The following is a 20,474-nucleotide window of genomic DNA, read 5'->3' as shown; positions in this document are numbered from 1 at the left end:
TGTTGAGGCTCAAAATATGTTTTTGTTGGTGAGATAAAGAGCACGATACAAAAGATTTTGTTCGAGATCATCAAGCACGGGGCCCTCAAATTTTAAAAGTCAGGCACAAAGCCTAGAAAGATTGACTTTGAGGTCGTCAAGCATGGGGTCTTCGAATGCATAATTTGAGGTCGTCAAGAACGGGGCCCTCAAATTTTAAAAGGTCACGCATAGAGCCTGGAAAGAGTGACTTCGAGGTCGTCAAACATGGGGTCCTCGAAGGCATAATTTGAGGTCGTCAAGCATGAATCCCTCAAATTTTAAAAGCCATGCACAGATTCTGGAAAGGTTGACTCGAGGTCGTCAAGCACGGGGGTCCTCGAAGACACAATTTGAGGTTGTCAAACACAGGGCCCTCAAATTTTAAAAGGTTAGGCATGGAGCCTGGGAAGATTAACTTCAAGGTCGTCAAGCACGTGGTCCTCAAAGCCACAATTTGAGGTTGTCAAGCATGAGACCCTCAAAATTTAAAAGGTCAGCACGAAGCCTAGAAAGATTGACTTCGAGGTCGTCAAGCACGGGGTCCTCGAAGGCACAATTTGCAATGATTCATATGAAAAGTACAATTGTATGATTGTTTGGATTTGTGTGCATGAAGTTTACGTTGATGTTTGTACTGTAATGACTAATGTATGAATTTGACTATGCATTGATAGACATGAGTGTGCATAACGATACTTTTGATGCATGAGAGGTGGTTGATGTTTAACATAAGAAAATTAGGGGTTTGAGGATGTCCTTGTTTGAATGCTTGTATATGCATGAATTTTATGTTGATGTTTGTATGATTAAAGTGAGTATGTATGTCATGTATATGTTTTGTTTCATGTTATTAATGAGAATATGCATTGACTTGAATATTGATGTGATTTAATGTATGTATGTCATGTATATGCATTGTTTGATGCTATTATTTTTTATGTATATGCATTGTTTGATGCTATTATATCATGTTTATTCATTGTTTGATTAATGTGAATATGCAATGTTTAATGCTATTATGAGATTATTTGTTTTCTGCCATATGATATAAATATTATATGCTTTTTGAATGTAATGAAATGAGAGGTAAGACCGACGCACAAATGTTCTAAAGTATTTTTGATGATTTATTTTTATATTTTTTGGATGAAACTGGTAAACTTTTGCAGACTCGACTGAAGCGACCCTTGATGCATGCTGTTGTTTGGTACCATAACTTTTCACCCATCGAAATTTGCCCCAGTTTAGCTGAAGATGCCTTTCTCTTAAGGTGGTCCACAAAATTACCTTAGTATATTCTTGACGATAGTGACTAAACTCAGTCATACTGCCTTAGTGCAGGCTGGCTGAAGAATTCTTGCCAAAGTTTGATTTTTTTTAGCAAAAAAAATCAGTCGAGTATGCCTATTTTCACATCTTGTCTTCACTCGGGTAGTTATTGTTTATAAACCACCACAATTTGGATGATCGATGATGTGTAGTAGTAGTAATACTTCATATTAAGGGTGTTCATTTGATTTTCCCTAATTTTTTCTTAGAATACTTTATGTAGGCATCTGTTAGGAATTTTCTCATCTTATTATGATCCCAAGTCACCTTTAGGGATTTTTGACTTAGAATCGTTCTCTTTTTCCTTGGTTGTCCATAAGGATTTTCAACTTAGTACTCTTTTTTTTGCCTTTTTAATTTATTTTAATTTTTTTGGTTCTCTTTTTGTTTTGTTTTTCTTCTGCGAACACCCTCGAATGTGGTGACTTAACTTGATAGGGAGCAAAAGACTTGTATGAGTCACTATTGAAGCTGTTCTTGAAGATGATAACTTCACATCTTTCCTCTTCTTGGTTGAGAGATTATGGTTCCTTGTGACTGAATCGACTTACAGAGCTATAGGAAGTCACTTCATCATTGCCCCAGTTTTGAGCTTCTTATAACTTTCCAATAGCGAATGAGATCATCCAAAAACTGTCACAATATTAACAATCATCTTCTCTTTCAATTGTGTTGGTGGACTTGGATCGGAAAGCCTTAGACCATGAAACGTCTCAAAATTTGCCCCAGTTTGAGAAGCTCGTACTTTTCCTTTTCATACTCCTTATTTGATTAATAACTCTTTTAAAAATAAATACTAAAACAATGATCATACAAACTTTGACAAGTGTTTGAAGTATGAGTGATAATGTGGTAGTAATGATAAAATTGAATTTGGGTTTGACTTGTGTAGATGTGGTGGTAGTGATGATAGTATTTAACTTGAGTTTGGGCTTCAGTAGATGTGGTGGTGATAATGACATGATTTAATTTGTGTTTTAGGTTATGAGTGATGATGAGGTAAATATAATATCGATAAGATAGTTTTTAACCTTATGCGTTAAAGATGAAATATGTGTATCAAAATTTATGAGTTTTCTGGAGTTAGCAACTTTTCGGGGTTCGGGGTTCGGGGTTCGGGGTTCCGGGTTCGGGGTTCCTTCTTTGGACAATAAATTAGATTTAACATCTTCAAAGGATAAGGTATCATTATTTCCATACAACATGATTTCTTTGAAGTGCTTATAGGTAGAAGGTAAAGAGACAACCAACAAAACAGCTTTGTCTTCATCTTCAATATTAATATCAATATTTTGCATATCCATAATAATAGAATTAAACTCATCAAGATGAGTTTGAATAGGAGTACCTTCAACCATACGAATGGTGTATAACCGTTCTTTGAGACGAAGCTTGTTTGCGAGGCTCTTGGTCATGTATAAAGTTTCTAACTTCAGCCACAAAGCCGCGGCGGTTTCTTCATTGGCAACCTCACGAAGAACCTCCTTCGACAAACAAAGTTGAATTGTTGAAAGCGCCTTTTCATCCAACTCGTCCCATTGATCATCGGTCATGGAAACTGGTTTCTTTGACTTCCCATCTAAAGCTTTCTTTAATCCGCTCTGGATAAGAACGGCCCTCATTTGGACTCGCCAAATAGAAAAGCTAATTTTGCCATCAAACTTCTCAATGTCAAATTTTGCAGACATTTTGAAATTCTCAATTTAGTAAGAGCTCTGATTCCACTTGTTAAGGTTAGAGCACAATGCGGAAGCACAGGATTGAATCAATTGAGAACAAAAGAGAAGCAAGTAAAGGATAAAGAAAATAACACACAAGATTTAACGTGGAAAAACCCCTCAGTGTGAGAGGAAAAAAACCACGGGCGATCAAGAGCAAAATTCCACTATGTAAAAAAGAAGAGTACAAGAAATCCTCTTATAATGATGAGGACAAATGACAATATTTTTTCTCACAAATACTCTCTCAAATGGAACAAGAATTCTCACCAAGAATGCACTCACAATATATGTGTAAATGAAAGAGATGTTGTGTGTTGTGAAGATGATTTTGAAGCTCTCTATATGTGTCCTTTTATAGGCAAGCAAAGTCTTGGTATCTTGGATTCCAAGCATTGGATGCTTGGAAACAAAGCCATAAAAGTGACATAAAATGCCCTTAAAGAGAGCCATAAAATTGTCATAAAATTCTTTTAAGGCATAGTAATGAGAGGCATCTAACAATCTCCACCTTGGCTCGAATTTGATAAGTTGCTCATCGCCAAATAATGCCCCGAAGGGCACTCAAGTGCTGTAGAGACCAACCAAGTCCAAGCAAAGTTGGAACTTGGTATTCGGAAGTGGCTTGGTAAGTATATCTGCTGGATTCTCTGATGTGTGAATCTTTTCCACCATAATTTCACCAATAGCAACAATATCTCGGATAAAGTGACGTTTTATATCAATGTGTTTGGTCTTGTCATGATAACGATTATTCCTGGTCAAATGAATAGCACTTTGACTATCACAAAACACTGTAAGAACACCCTGTATTAGACCAAGTTCATTTACCAAACCTCGGAGCCAAATAGCCTCCTTCACACCCTCCGTTGCTGAAATATATTCTGCTTCAGTCGTAGACAATGCAGCAATGGACTGAAGAGTAGCTTTCCAGCTAATAGCACTATTACAGAGAGTAAAGATGTAACCAGAAAGAGACCTCCTTCTGTCAATATCACCACCATAATCCGAATCAACATAACCTACAACGTCATCAGTTGTAGCCTTGTTTCTGTCAAATACCAAGCCAATACCAGAAGTACCTTTTAGATACCGAAAAATCCATTTTACAGCACTCCAATGATCCTTTCCAGGATTATGCATATATCGACTTACCATGCTAACAGCATATGCTAAATCAGGTCTAGTGCACACCATAGCATACATAAGACTACCAACTGCACTAGCATAAGGAATATGTGACATACGCTCCATCTCTTCCTCTGTATGTGGGCAAAGATCTAAAGATAACTTGAAATGTGCAGCAAGTGGAGTAGAAACAGGTTTACAATTATTCATATTAAACCTTTCAAGCACTCTTTCAATATATTTCTCTTGGGATAAAAACAATTTACCAGCTTGACGATCCCTGTGAATCTCCATACCAAGAATTTTCTTGGCTGCACCTAATTCTTTCATCTCAAACTCATTATTGAGTTGAATTTTCAATTTCCGGATCAAAGACTTGTCACGTGAAGCAATTAGCATATCATCAACATACAGTAACAAGTATATGAATGATTCATTTGGAAATTTCTGGAAATAAATACAGTCATCAAATTGACTCCTGCAATAACCTTGCCCAATCATAAAAGAATCAAACCTCATGTACCATTGTCTGGGAGCTTGCTTAAGGCCATATAATGATTTCTTCAATCGACAGACAAGATGCTCCTTATCAGGAACAATAAATCCTTCAGGTTGTTCCATGTAAATTTCTTCTTCCAGCTCTCCATGTAGAAAAGCTGTCTTTACATCAAGTTGCTCCAACTCCAAATCAAATAAAGCAACAAAAGCAAGCAAAACACGTATAGAAGTATGACGAACAACAGGTGAGAATATCTCATTAAAGTCAATACCTTCCTTTTGATTAAAACCTTTAACAACTAGTCGTGCTTTGCATCTTGGATCTTCAACCCCGGGAATACCGTCTTTCTTCTTATAGATCCATTTACATCGTAATGGTCGTTTGCCTTCGGGAAGCTCTGTCAAAGCCCAAGTACCATTCTTATGAAGACTTTCAATCTCTTCATTCATAGCCACTAGCCACTGTGACGAATCAACACAAGAAACAGCTTCTGTATAGCTGGCAGGTTCAACATCATCATTTACCTCTTGTGCAACTGACAATGCATAAGCAATTAAATTATCACCATCAGTGTATCTAGCTGGCCTTTTAATTAGTCTTCTGGTTCTGTCTCGAGCAATACAATAATCATCTTCTTGCTGATGAATAGGAGAAGTTGTACTGTCATCACAATCAACATAATGATCATCAATGCTAGATTGATTTGTAGAGGAAGATGGAACATCAACATTAGGAACTGTAGGTTTCACTATCAACTCCACCTTCTCGCTAGTACCCTGTAGATTACCTGTACTAGTAGAAGAAGACACAATAGATTGTTTTCCAGAAGATAAAAATGCATCCTCATTAAAAGTCACATCTCTGCTAAGAATTAATTTCCGTGACTTTGCATCAGAATACCATAAGCGATATCCTTTAGACTCAGATGCATAACCAAGAAATATGCACTCAACAGCTCTTGGAGCTAATTTACCATCATTAACATGTGCATAAGCAGGACATCCAAAGATTCTTAAGTTAGAATAATCAACAGGATTACCTGACCAAATTTCTTCTGGGATTTTGAAATCAAGTGCTGAATGTGGAGAACGATTAACCAGGTAACAAGCAGTAGATGCTGCTTCAGCCCAAAATTCACGCCGATGCCATAACCCAGCATTTGAGAGCATACAACGAACTCTCTCAAGTAGAGTCCTGTTCATCCGTTCTGCAACACCATTTTGTTGAGGATTTCTTGGAATAGTTTTGTGTCTAGCAATACCATTTTTTGTGCAGAACTCATTAAAATCACCATTGCAGAACTCTAATCCATTGTCTGTTCTAAGCTTCTTCACTTTCTTCCCTGTCTGGGTTTCAACAAGAGTTTTCCACTTCTTGAAAGTGGAGAAAGTCTCATTTTTATGCTGCAGAAAATAAACCCAAACTTTGCGAGAAAAATCATCAATGATGGTCATCATATAGCGACATCCTCCATGAGAAGGAAATTTAGAAGGCCCCCAAAGGTCAGAATGAATATAATCAAGAATACCTTTGGTACGGTGAGTTGCAGTGGAGAAACTAACCTTTTTCTGTTTCCCAAAAACACAATGTTTACAAAAATCCAATTTACCAATGCCATGTTTACCAAGATGACCTTGTTTGCTTAGAAGGTGCATACCTTTTTCACTCATATGGCCCAGGCGCATGTGCCATAATTTGGTAATGTCATTATCATGCATTGAAGAAGATACAGCTGTTGAACCTGTCACAACAGAACCTTGCAAGACATATAAACTACCAATCCGGTTAGCTTTCAATAATACCATAGCACCTTTCAATACCTTTAGAACTCCACCTTCAGCTGAATACCTACACCCGAGAGACTCTAGGGTGCCAAGAGAAATTAAGTTCCGCTTCAAATCTGGAATATAGCGGACATTAGCCAAGGTTCTGACAACACCGTCATGAGCCTTGATCTGAATAGTACCTATTCCTGCAACTTTGCATTGGGTATCATTGCCCATCAAAACAACACCACTGTCAACATGTTCAAAAGTGGTGAATAAGTCCTTATAAGGACACATATGAAAAGTACATCCAGAATCAAGAATCCATTCTGTTTTACTCCTATTATTATAAGAGACAACAGATAAAAGAATATCACCGTCAGAATTGGCTTCAATATTAGCAGCTTCAGAGGATTGTTGAAATTTTCCCTTATCTTGTTTTTCTTGTTTTTTCTTTAAGATAAAACAATCAGGAATGTCATGCCCCGGTTTCTTGCAATAGCGACAAGTTTTGTTGGATTTGCGACCTCTGGATTTGGATCTGAACTTTTTATAATTGGTACTCCCTTTTTCTTGAGTTCTACCTCGAACACTTAAGCCCTCACCCTTGTCCACAGAATTAACTTCAAGATCAAATTTTTCTTTGGACAATAAATTAGATTTAACATCTTCAAAGGATAAGGTATCATTATTTCCATACAACATGATTTCTTTGAAGTGCTTATAGGTAGAAGGTAAAGAGACAACCAACAAAACAGCTTTGTCTTCATCTTCAATATTAATATCAATATTTTGCATATCCATAATAATAGAATTAAACTCATCAAGATGAGTTTGAATAGGAGTACCTTCAACCATACGAATGGTGTATAACCGTTCTTTGAGACGAAGCTTGTTTGCGAGGCTCTTGGTCATGTATAAAGTTTCTAACTTCAGCCACAAAGCCGCAGCGGTTTCTTCATTGGCAACCTCACGAAGAACCTCCTTCGACAAACAAAGTTGAATTGTTGAAAGCGCCTTTTCATCCAACTCGTCCCATTGATCATCGGTCATGGAAACTGGTTTCTTTGACTTCCCATCTAAAGCTTTCTTTAATCCGCTCTGGATAAGAACGGCCCTCATTTGGACTCGCCAAATAGAAAAGCTAATTTTGCCATCAAACTTCTCAATGTCAAATTTTGCAGACATTTTGAAATTCTCAATTTAGTAAGAGCTCTGATTCCACTTGTTAAGGTTAGAGCACAATGCGGAAGCACAGGATTGAATCAATTGAGAACAAAAGAGAAGCAAGTAAAGGATAAAGAAAATAACACACAAGATTTAACGTGGAAAAACCCCTCAGTGTGAGAGGAAAAAAACCATGGGCGATCAAGAGCAAAATTCCACTATGTAAAAAAGAAGAGTACAAGAAATCCTCTTATAATGATGAGGACAAATGACAATATTTTTTCTCACAAATACTCTCTCAAATGGAACAAGAATTCTCACCAAGAATGCACTCACAATATATGTGTAAATGAAAGAGATGTTGTGTGTTGTGAAGATGATTTTGAAGCTCTCTATATGTGTCCTTTTATAGGCAAGCAAAGTCTTGGTATCTTGGATATGAAGCATTGGATGCTTGGAAACAAAGCCATAAAAGTGACATAAAATGCCATTAAAGAGAGCCATAAAATAGTCATAAAATTTTTTTATGGCATAGAAATGAGAGGCATCTAACAAATACTATGTAGATGATTCTTGGGTTCCATAACTCCAAACCTTTGGAATCCATAGTTTGGAGTAATAAAACTCAGTATGTACCTCATTATCTCAAGTACATAAATGTCATATCTTGAGTACTTTGATAAGTATTTTGGCATAAACTAAAATTTGATCAAAAATATGTAAGTTCTTCCATAAATAGGCAAACTTAAACACTTGTTTCATTTTCATTAAAAGAAAAGGATAAAATACAATTTGATTGATAGAAGAAAAGAATTGAAGAAAAGAATTGAAGAAAATTGACGGAAAAAATAAAACAAAAGCTATAAAAGAAAGATAAAATCAGAATATGTAGAGTGCAGGGTGTTACAAGTCCAATAGAAATTATATTATGTCTGCTTGAAAATAACTTTCCCTTTCATATTAGTATCGAGAAAAAGTAGGATAGAGATATATCTAATACATCATATTTGAAGACAACTATGTTTATTTTTTTTTTCTCTATAATTTAGGATTAAATTTTAATCAAAATTAATTTTTTAATGTATTATTAAGATTTTATTGGTTATCTCATTTTCTTAATACATATCTATTTGTTGACTAGCCTATGCAATGAATGTTGAAATGCTCACCTTGGTAATTGGGTTCAACATCTTGTCCGATATCAATACGAGAGATAAAAGCACGTGAGAAACAAATAAATAAAATGGTATGAAATGATAATTTTACTATTTAGATGTGATATGATGATACTTTCACCCTTAAATAGAAATATAAAATCAATAACTTGTTTCTGCAAGAGATTATTCTTTTCCTATGAGATATGAATGTTCTTTTTTAAACCTTAAAATTTAAATTTCTAAGATGCATTGTTTTGGAAAACCTATAATTTTTTTCCTCATATAATTCTTCTTCAGTCATACAAACCACTCAAACTCTTCAAACCGCATATAATTTTCCATTCTCTCTTTTCATTATCTTTCTTCCTCATCAAAATCCTCAAACCTCAAACTCCATTTTGGTTTGCACCATCTTAGGGACATTTTCTAATAAGTTTGGAGTTTGGTGATGGTGCAAATTAAGAGTTTATGCAACCATCTTGGTAACATCTTCAACCTAGAGCAAGGTATTCTCACTCACTATTTTCATTATTCAAACTTGCATATTTAGTAAGGTTGTTGCTTGTACTTGTTTCTTTTTGTGAAAGGGGTGCATGCATGTCTATTACTTCTTTAATGTGTATTTTTGCTTTCTTACCCATCGTGGGAAGCAAAAATTTAGGTTTTCAACATACCACATTAAGAATAGGGAAAATTTAAATTCTAATCAGATTGTTAGAGTTGAACTTTCCTCATTCCGATTGGGTATGTCAAAATGAAAAAAAATCACTTTGTACCTTGAAATGAAAATTTATCCAATTTCACTTCATATGCATTAAACTATTTTAATTTGTTTTATTTGTTATAGTGATGGCTAGGTGTAAAACAAGTCGCAGGAAGGCACATGTGGTAGTAGATGAAGATCTATTTGTATTTATTCCTAATAGAGTCTACCAACACATATCATTGAGATGGAAAAAGGTGTGGAATTGTACGACAAGCACTAGCATTGCGATTATTACATAAGGATGATATGAAGAAGAATGTTGAATTTTATATTTCTAATCAGTTTATTCACGAGATGATAATATTACTGAAAGTGGTGGCCAACAAAGTTGTCATGAAGAGAGCAGGGTTTATACCATGATATTTGATACCTAATAAAAAATATGGGTCCTAAATTTATTAATTTTTCCGATGATAAAATGTTTTATGGGAATTAAGGAAATTTTGTACGGCTATTGTTCTCACATTTTACATGTTGCAGTTTTACAAACAAAATTAATTTTTTAGAGATTAAGTAAAACTTAACACAGAAGTTTAAACAAAATATCAATTTATAAATTTTAAGTTTTAATAAGGCCTAAAGTTTTAGCTATCTTGTGTTTATTAATATGTTTATCAAATACATGTGACGTAAAACTTTGAAATCTAATAATTTATAAAAATAAATATAGTAATAAAATAAATAGAAAATAAAAATATTTAAATAAAAATATTATTTAAAAAAGTAGGACTTTGGCATCCTAGATCTTGAAGGTCTGTTTGTGAGTTGGTTTTTGGAGGACAAAGAGGAAAGGAAAAGTTTGAAATACATGAAATACACTTATAAGATAACTCTCAAACTTACATTTCTCTTCATTTCCCTCCAAAATCAAACTTCCAAACAGACCCTAAGTGGTCACACTTGTGGTATTTGTCCACCTGCCATGGAGGAGAGTGGCGATGAGGAGGATGATGATAAAGTTGTGGTGAAGCCAGAGTTGTTCCTGGCATTTTATAGGCTCAGTGTGGGGGAAAACTTGGGTTCTTAATTTAGTATATGAGTATCAAATAATTTTATTTTATAATAGTTTTACAATAAATTTGAATAAAAGAGAACGTGAGAATACAATACATATTTCCTTTTAGATTGAATTATGTTACTTATTGAAAATTTGAATCTAACATTTTTTTAGTGTATTCTTTTTAATGAGTTTTAAGTAATTTCATGGTTTTCTTACTTTTTGGTAAACTCTTATTTCAATTATATATCAACTATATAATAATATTATAAAACAATAATCATTATTATCAACATAATATTAAATGTCGAATTTATGTATAAAGTAATAATAATTGATAACACAATAAATTAAAAAATAGTAACATAATTATAGTTTAGAGATAAAATTAATTGTACGAGTAAAAAATATTTGGACCCCATTAATTATGAATCATGTGAGGCACACTTACCACACAGAGCCCTGATGAAGCTTGTTGAGAGGAAGAAATTCATGACCGGTAGTCTTTAACTTTACTGACTTACTTATCCTGAGCACGTTGCATGTTCCATATGCGGAATTCATCACACTTATATTAAACATTCCAAATTTTGGTTTTGGACTTTGGTGTGAACAACTCTATTAGTACATGGCAAATAGAATATTGGGTCAGCAACACAATGGTCCTAAGTGATGAGTCACATGTCAAGAGAGTTATGTGACATGAAGTTAATTTGGGTTAGCAAATCACATGCATATTTTAATAGACCAAAACTAAACATAACTGTAGGAATGATTTTCAAATAAACAACACCTTAACTATAACTTTAAAAATGTACCATCCGACACCATCATCACGTACTTAGATGTGTTGTAACTGCAACAATAACACTGGAGCAAAACTTGTCCTTCCCTGTTGTTAAGCTAAAAATTGAAAGGTGCTCATTGATTTCAACATTTTGAAAGCATAAATAGAAGATAGAGGGGTGAGAACAAAGGCAACCAGTAAGTTGTATAAAGAGAAACACAAATAAAACCAGATATTCTTTACTCTATTCTTATTCTTTTATCGCATGTAAATGTCATAATGTTAAAATCATAAATTAAGGATTCTTATAAACCATTAAATGCTCATAAAATTTTTTAAAAGTCTAACAATTGATATCAAAACATCATTTAAATACAGTGTGACATTCTTTGTGTTCTGAAATTCAATCATATGTTCATTAACATATATGAATAGCATTCTTGCCTTTAAAGTATTAAATTGAATTTTGTGTTATCATACAAGAAAACAGTATGGAAAGTTACTGTTCAAAGCAATTTGTATAACCACCATATTACCTAACTCTATCTTGAACATTATCTAGGTGACCATGATGATTTCTGTTTGCTGCTCTAACAATACTGGCTAGAACTAAAGTTTTGGAACATTTAAGGATACATTTGGTAAAAAATTTAGAGAGTAAAGTCAAAATCAAGTGAATTATTGGAAGCCAAAAATATATTTAAGTCGAACATTTTTAGGATAAAAGGAAATAACTACTTGAAGGCTATTGATAGGGTGTTGTGAAAGATTTGAAGTTTTGAACACCCATAAAGCTTTTATAAAGTGAGCTTATGTGCAAAGATAATAATGATATATTTATCATTGAATAATTAAATTACACATTTACATGTACATTTCATTTCAATTTACTGAATTATATATAAGTATAGACACACTTATTTACTTACTTTATAACCAAGCTTATTTTAGAGGGTAATTCCCCATTTGAACACAAGTTTTCATTGAAAATGATGTGTAGAAAAAAGAAAGATAAATTAACTCATATCTCAACTATTTATTATAGAACAATGCTCATGTTGATGGGCAAGTACTTTATTGGGTCACGGGCAGAACAAGAAGGTAGTGAAGAATACTAGAGACACAAGGTTGGGCTATGGTTTTGGAAATGTAGAATAGAAAGCATAAAGCATTATACAAAAACAATGTCAGAAGTGGGATTTGAACCCACGCCCTCTCACGAAGACCAGAACTTGAGTCTGGCGCCTTAGACCACTCGGCCATCCTGACATCATGATGCTATTCAACGCATAAAATATTCCTAGTTTTTAACATTTTGAATTTAATCACTATAATCATTTTGTTCTATTTTTTAATTATCTCTTCTATTGTTTTTATTTTTATTTGTTCTATTACTTTTATTATTTTTTATTTGTTCTATTATTTTGTTTTTATTTACTTGCTCTATTGTTTTTTATTTTATTTATTTGTTTTCTATTATTTTATTTGAAGGGAAGCCAATTGATTTAAAGCCAAAGGCTAATCAAATTACTCCTCGACTACAAAAAACATGTTGCCCATTTACCTAGCCTATGTACAACCTTATTGCATGTCCCTAAGGATAACATCAAATATGATCTTCCTCTAGGCTTTTCTCCTAGCAAGATGGATTCCTTCAAGCACAGTCGCTACTTTTAAAGGTTCATGCTTTCACAACAAAATACCCGTGCCATCATGATCACATGCCAAAACTTATAATTCATCATGGTTTTCTTCCTTAAACATTTTCGCATGGAAATTTACTTTAGTGCAATAGGTCTCAGGAGGAGACTAACTAACCAAAGAAATTTGCAAACTCGAGTTATTTCCATTAGCTGACCCATGCAATTGGATTGTAGTTAGAGTTGGTTTTTGGAATATAATAGAGGGGAGGGAAAAACTTGAAAGTCATGAAATAAATTTATAAGATGAACCTGAAGCTTTATTTCTTATTCATTCTCATCCAAAATTAAACTCACAAACAATTTCTTACGGTCGTTTGTAAATTGTTTTTTCAAGGAAAATGAAGGGAAGGAAAATGCTATACACTTGTGAGATGTTCTCCTTTCACTTCATTCTCCTCTAAAAACTCAACTAGCAGAGAGGTGAAATTAAGAGTTAATTTGGAAGTTGGATTTTGGAGGGGAAGGAAAGGGAAGGGCTTGAGAGCCATAAAATATACTTGTGAGATGACTCCCAAGCCTTCCATTTCACTTCCTTTCCCTCCAAAATCCAACTCCCATACAAATACTAAAATTGTTATCTGGGCGGAAAAGGTTGAACATTAAATGTAAACGAACACCCTACTGCTGTTACATGAAAAAGTACAGATGCATATTTTCTTTAATAACAGTTCACTACAATGCTAAGGCAAAATTCCATTTGATAATGCTTCACTAAAAAAAGTTCCATTGGACTGTGATTAACTTAGGACTAACGTGCTCCTTTAACAACTTCATATGGAGCCAAAACTCATCCTAGAGGACTATAACGATCCATCTCATAAAGCTAAACCAAGACACAGGCAACAGAAAAATCTACAACTCCTTGACATCATCATTGCCAGCTTCAGCTTCGGGACTGATGATTTCTTTCGCGACACTTTCAGCCTCGACCTCTTCAGTGTCATCTTCCCTTCCTCTTCAACTGCAGCGTCGGGACTGATGTCTAGGCTAGACTTCACTGAATCATAAACACGTGAAGCAAAATCCTTGGAATTGTCAAGTAGGAAGCCACTTTCAAAGAGTGCAGTCCTGTATATCAGCTCTGCTGTATGCTTCACACTCTCATCCTGAAAAGTAAGCCATTTGTATTAACAAATGAATCCTTGTTTTGCACAAAGAGGTAGCGCGAGAAAATAAAGCATCTGAGAGAATTCAAATTTATAATATACCTCAGGGTTCTTCACTACTCTCTCGCGGAGCTCATTGATTATAGGGTGCCTGGGATTGATCTCAAGAACCCTCTTGCTGCACATGTATGCTTGCTTGCTAGCATCTGCCAAAGCCTGAGACTGCATGATTCTTTCCATGTTGGCACTCTAACCATATTTTGATGTCACCACCACACAAGGGGTGTTACCCAACTGGCTGAATATCTTCACATCATCAACATTCTCACTGGCAAGGGTATTTTTCCACCACTTAGTAAGATCCTTGAAGGATTCCTTCAGTTCCTTGTCCTTTGCGTCCTTCCCAAGTTTCAAACCCTCCTTGGACACATTCTGGAACTTTTTATCTTCATAATCCATCAGGTATTGCATCAAGTATTCATCAACTGGATCAGTGAAGTAAATAACCTGTAGTGGTTCTAAAAGAAGATACACTTAAAACCATGAAATCATCATTCCCTCTCTGCAGAACAGAAGTTTTTGAAATATAAAGAAAACAGAGAAGTTGTCTAATTATGAAGAGTCAGAAACATATAAAGTATCTAATTTGAGCCAATAGAGTTTGCTTAAAAAACAAAATTTAATTGCACCTAAATCTTTTTCTTCTTAAGCTGCTCAAGGATTGGAGATTTTTCCAGCTGTTCTTTGCTGGTTCCAGTTATGTAAAAGATATTCTTCTGCCCAGCTTTCATTCTAGATATGTACTGATCAAGAGAAGCCAATTTACCCTTGGACTTGGTGCTGCAAGAGATTGAAGTTTCATGTAGCTAGTCAAATAATATAAGTAGGGAAATAACACTGGCACAAGAATTAATCACAAGAAAAAAAGTGATGTACCTCTCAAATCTGAGCAGTTTTGCCAACCGATTTCTGTTGGTGGCATCCTCAACGATACTAAGAGAGTGATAGAACTTGGTGTACTCTTCATCTGTAACCTCCTTTGGATTCCGCAGCCATAAAGCTTTCACATCATTTAAAAGTTCCCATTCATAAGTCGTTTCCTTCACCTTCTTTGTCTTGGGCTTTTTTCTTCATCTTCACTTTTATCAGAATCTTCTTCAGTCTCTTCATCGAGGGAGCTGCTTTCAGCTGCTAAGGAGCGAAATAAGGTAAGAAAGACAGACTAAAACATCATTCAAAGACAGGATATTATATAAATAGAAAGATAACACAAGTGAGTCCTTAAATTATACATACATGATTCGTCTTCTTCATTACAATCATCATCAGCAGGAACCTCCACGTCAACCTCTTTGCTGGCCCAAATATAAATAGGGAAGTTAATAAATTCAGAGTATCTCTTCACCAATTCCTGAACAAGAATAGTTACTGGATCAAATTTAGAAAAATATTGTTGTTCAAGTGACTAATAAACCTCAAACACCACCTAGTGAAACACCAAGGGAGCCGACTTCAGAAGAAAGTTATAAACTATTTTAAGTAAAAATAAGGAAGGAGATAAAAATAGAATGCATACTGACAGAGCTAAAATGTTGATGACCTATTAAGAAGTTGGGGTGCTGCATAATAAGGAAATTATATGAACAATAGACGAGGATGGTATTTGTTTAACCATGGGATGCATATAGAGGTTTATGCTAGCAAATCTTAAACCAATCTAAACATGTATCTTGAGCTGTAGGTGTAACACTCCACAGAAGCCCTACTAGCTACTACTTACTCAATGTTGTATATTTGGTTAATGAAAATCAATAGCACGTGTATTACAAAAAACAAGGGTCAGAAGCATAACATGAATGTACAGACAAACTGTGATAAAACAAATTTTACTATAATTAAAATCCTTTATTTTCAATCATAAGCAAAGCACACAAGTACAATCACCTGCAGTAGAAACACAATATCTATTGTGGACATTAAAAGGTGCACTGTGTAGACCTATGTGCTATAAACTAAAAGACAATCTTTTAAACTCATAATTTGTAATAATTAAGGTAAGAATTTAGTGCATACTTTCAACTTAGACTCCTCTAAGTACTCTCCAGCTTCATCTTTGAGGTGTAATCTAATCTCAGTTCCACATCTTAGTGGCTCATTCCATGTATCTTCTGAAATTGCAAATTCTCCATCATCTTTGATTCCCACACATACCTGAGTCAAACAATTTGTGGATCAGCATACTGTTGCAGATGTCTACAAAACAACATGTGCAATACTGGTCAGAGAAGCAATATCAAGGGGAAGTAACTTCCTGTTTATCTTCGTTATGCTTGCTAATGACTTCAACATAGTCAGACACAAGATAAACAGGGTAGAAACAAACTCCAAACTGCCCAATAAGATTAAGATCTCCACTTGTCTGCATTTTCTCAAACAAATGATGGACAGACAGATGGTTCCAATTAACATCTTTCGCACCTTACTACAGTGAAAATTCTTTCAAGCAAGACAACAAGAACAAGATAAAGACCTGAAGTTCCCAATTTTGCTATGGTTCCCATATTCTTAATTAAATCCTCCTTTGTCATACCAATACCTCTGTCTCGAATCGACAAGATTTTCTTTTCCTTGTCTAACTTAATCTGCAGCAGCAACATGTTTCAGGTGCAAAATAAACCATGAATACAGTAATTCAACTAACAACTCAAAATATCAGCAGTTGTTAAACATTCATCGTAAAGAAAACTAAAAGGAAAAGCTGTGTATATTATTAATTCTTAGGGAAAAACAAACATTTTTTTTCTTTATTCAAATGCTCTCTTGACAAAGAGTTTAATTATAAATTACATGGACAGCATTAAAACAAAATTGAGTGTTACGTTATATTTTATAAAGCATGCCAAACATAGAATAAAACTCTTGTTTCTCTATTCCTCAAGTTCTAGCATGTCTTCCAAAATGCTTTCTAAGTTAGAGCTCGAGTTCGGTACAAACCTCCAATGCAAGATAAGTTTTCTTCAAATGAAATAAATAAGCAAACATAAATAAAAAGGAAAGGATCTTACATTAGAAGCATTAGAGATCAATTCCCTGAGGAAAATATCCTTATTACTATAGTGAGTTGATGATAATATCCATAAGTCGTGACACTTCTGCTTGGAACTCAAACTTCTCCGCATTACTCCATTGCGATAGCTTCGAGATCGATTCTGCCTCCCTTCCATCACATCACCAACACACATCGTTAATTTAGTTTTACTACTCAAATACAGAAAGAGTGACTTTAAAATAGAAAGTTTAATTATCAAAAGATACCGGAACCCGTGGAAAGGCCATGAGGAACAGCACCAATTTTGTCCTCCACCTTAGTTTGATCTACAAGCTCTTCGGAATTAGCCTCTGCATTCGCCTTAAATTTTTGACCTATTTGACACAAAAGCAAGATTCTACTAAATTGAGTTGATATCTGAACTGAACAAGTAAAGTACATCAGTCTTGATCCACTAAAGTGTATCTACATCTCAACTCATTAAAGTTAAATAATGGAAAAGACTTAATCATGAAATACATTTTAGAATCTCAACTAAAACTTGAAAGGAACTTTACTTTCTTGAGCCCAATTAAAATGAACTATTCCCTCTAAAACTCAACAAAAGGAATTTTACTTTGTCGAGCTGACAATCATCTGATATGTGATTCTTCTTGGTACGATAGTGAATGCAAAGTAGGCGGTACATTACTCTATTAATAATGATATGGATATATTAAGTAGAGTTTCTATAGCACTTGTTAGTTGGAACAACTTTTATTTTACCACAAAAGAAATATTAAATGATAAAACTATTTTTTTTAACTCATTCATATAAATAAGTGTATATTACTAAGTATTCTTTTTCTTTTTACTTATTGTGTAAACTGTACATAAAAATCCAATCACATAAAAAACCAATAATTAACACGAGAGAACTGATTAAAATGGATATATATATATATGCGGAGATAATCAATAGAACATTATTAACAGATTAAAATTTTAATTTTAATTAAAATTGATTCATAAATGATAACATCAAAAAACATAATTACATGTGTCCCTAAATATGACATGGTATACGTGTTTTATGCAAGTTTTTCTCTTATCTCGAGATGTATATCATTTTATATATTTCTTATTTTTTTTAGTGATTATGAAAATAAAAGAAAAATTAAATACATATTAATTTTATATTTTCTCATCGGTGAAAATAAAATGGTACATAGAATAGTACACATTTTGAGACAAAAAATATACTCCAGACTTACTCAAAGAAGGTTACCTATAGAGATGACAAAATGGGCATGGCCCGTGGACGCGCCCATATAGCTCGCATTTTTTTGCGGCAGGGCATGCAAATTTTGTCAATTTGCCCGTTTCGTCCAGCCCGTTTTGCCTGCCAAGATTGCGGGCATTTTCGTTGGGCATGCAGGCGGCCCATAAACATAATTTAAAGAAAAGTAAGAAAATTTTAAATAAGTTATGATGTGATGTAATTTTTAATCCCTAAAAAAATTATAATATAATGTGATTTGTTAAACTTCATATAAAGTATCAAAAATTTCGTTAATTTTTTATCTTCAACTACTTTATTTAATTTCATTTCATTTATTATATGATTTTTTTTAATTATTTAACAATGTCCGCAGGCCACTTGCAAGCCCGTTTTAAAACGGGCAGGGCATTGAGTTTTGTCCGTTAACTAATATGAGCATATCTGCGCCCGCTTAAATTTTTGTGGGCATTTATGGGCGCGGGCTAAACGAGCCGGACGACCCGTTTTGCCATCTCTAGTTACCTATGTGCTAAAAACTCCCACTTGATGGATTTGTTTAGGCTTTATGGAGTGGGTTTTGGAGGGGAAGAGAAGAGATGGCTTTGAAAATTGTTTCTTGTTTGTGAGTTGGATGAAAGAGAGAGAAAAGTTTTGGAGGATTTCTTAAACCATCCATATGTCTATTTTTAAATTCCTCCAATTTGAGAGTTTTGCAGATAAAATGTCAAAGTAGCTAAATATTTTTAGTAATATTATATATATCTCATTGTTAATTACATTTTTAAAGGAAAATAAAAAAATTCTTACAATTTCATTAGTTTACCCTCCTCATCTATATTTCATACTCCCAAACAATGAGAGAATTTGTTTTATTTTCCCTTCCCTTTCTCCCCATTCCTAACCTATTATTTTCTCTCATTTTCTTTCCCCCATACCTCACAAACAAAACCTTAAAAAATTTCAAGTAAACACTGCATGATAAATAATTAAATATAAAAAAGAGTTAGTTGGAGGTCGTATTACTAATAAACTTAATGTCTTAATAGTCAAAATAGCACCAAATTCTCTTCTATATGTTTTTGCTTATCCTCGACATTTCGCAATAAAATATTTGCACACAACAAAAATAAAAGCATTATTCGACAATACGAACTTTGGATTTTCAAGTAGTTCTTTGCTGGACAAAAATTAAATGTAACTTGTAACTCTTAGCTTGTAATTTTTGAAAGTTAACAGCCGTTTTAAAAAAAAGGAGAGGGATCCACTTACTCTCTGTAGTCCTCATCCTAACCATTGATTTTAGGAAAATCTATGGTTTAAATTAGTAAATAAATCTAAATCATTAGATATTCATAGAATTAATGGCTAAGATAAGGACTATAAGCTCATAAACACAATAAGCTAAGAAAAATAAACAATGTACTCTTATTAGAAAATAAATTATCTCCTATAATCATTAAAATTATGACATGTATCATATTTAATATTGTTTACAAAATATTTCTGAAGTTAAAAAAATATGATACATATTATAATTTTTTTAATAGTTAAAAGAAATAATTTATCTATTACCTATATAATAAAAAAAGCTCCCTCACATACATGTGTCATCACCTCCTTCAATTGCCACATGTCACACTCACAACAAAAGTTTTCTCCCTCAAAGAATTCTACCACCTACAATACACCCCACCACACCATAACATTGGTTATTATCTCTTGATACATCTCTTTATCATTTATTCTTCTTCTTTATTCCATATTTTTCTCTCTCATTTTATTACTAATTAGAGAACCTTATCTCTTTTTCACTCATTCATTTCATTACTCTACTTTTCTTCAACCATTTTTCCCTCTTCTTGGTTTATATCATTCTTCCATTTCAAAATTTCTTATTTTAAAATGATTTTATGCATGTAGATCTATTCATTGATTTTTTTCTTTGAAGATGTTGTATTAAAATCTTTTTTTGTTTATTTTGTAGATATGTTATTATTGTTGGATAACTAGAGGAGTGAGA

The 20,474-nt window shown here is 33.8% G+C and overlaps 1 protein-coding gene, 1 non-coding gene and 1 pseudogene across 2 annotated transcripts; all 3 read right to left on the bottom strand.

Moving 5' to 3' along the window:
- On the bottom strand, positions 12,521-12,604 carry TRNAL-CAA. The gene has a single exon. It is a non-coding gene; the product is annotated as a tRNA-Leu (tRNA).
- Positions 13,891-16,370, bottom strand: LOC109327616 (annotated as a pseudogene).
- LOC109327480 (endoplasmin homolog) lies at positions 16,349-17,657 on the bottom strand. The gene is made up of 4 exons (XM_019560641.1): positions 17,460-17,657; positions 17,210-17,361; positions 16,675-16,786; positions 16,349-16,563 (listed from the first exon to the last, which is right to left on the bottom strand). The coding sequence occupies exons 1-4, from the start codon at positions 17,632-17,634 to the stop codon at positions 16,547-16,549; spliced, it is 456 nt and encodes a 151-aa protein (XP_019416186.1). The 5' UTR covers positions 17,635-17,657; the 3' UTR covers positions 16,349-16,546.

The sequence above is a fragment of the Lupinus angustifolius genome, chromosome LG15 (assembly GCF_001865875.1).
Source record: "Lupinus angustifolius cultivar Tanjil chromosome LG15, LupAngTanjil_v1.0, whole genome shotgun sequence".
Lineage (NCBI taxonomy): Eukaryota > Viridiplantae > Streptophyta > Magnoliopsida > Fabales > Fabaceae > Lupinus > Lupinus angustifolius.
The sequence above is the reverse complement of the archived record's forward strand: the minus strand, read 5'-3'. Positions and strand labels throughout refer to the sequence as shown.

What these genes read in the sequence shown, in the direction of transcription:
- LOC109327480 (XM_019560641.1), bottom strand. Translation starts at nt 17,634, where the DNA reads ATGTACTTTACTTGTTCAGTTCAGATATCAACTCAATTTAGTAGAATC. An exon ending in TGGCCTTTCCACGGGTTCCG is followed by an intron (nt 17,362 to 17,459) that starts GTATCTTTTGAT and finishes ATGTGATGGAAG; the next exon opens with GGAGGCAGAATCGATCTCGA. An exon ending in TGATCTCTAATGCTTCTAAT is followed by an intron (nt 16,787 to 17,209) that starts GTAAGATCCTTT and finishes TTGCTGCTGCAG; the next exon opens with ATTAAGTTAGACAAGGAAAA.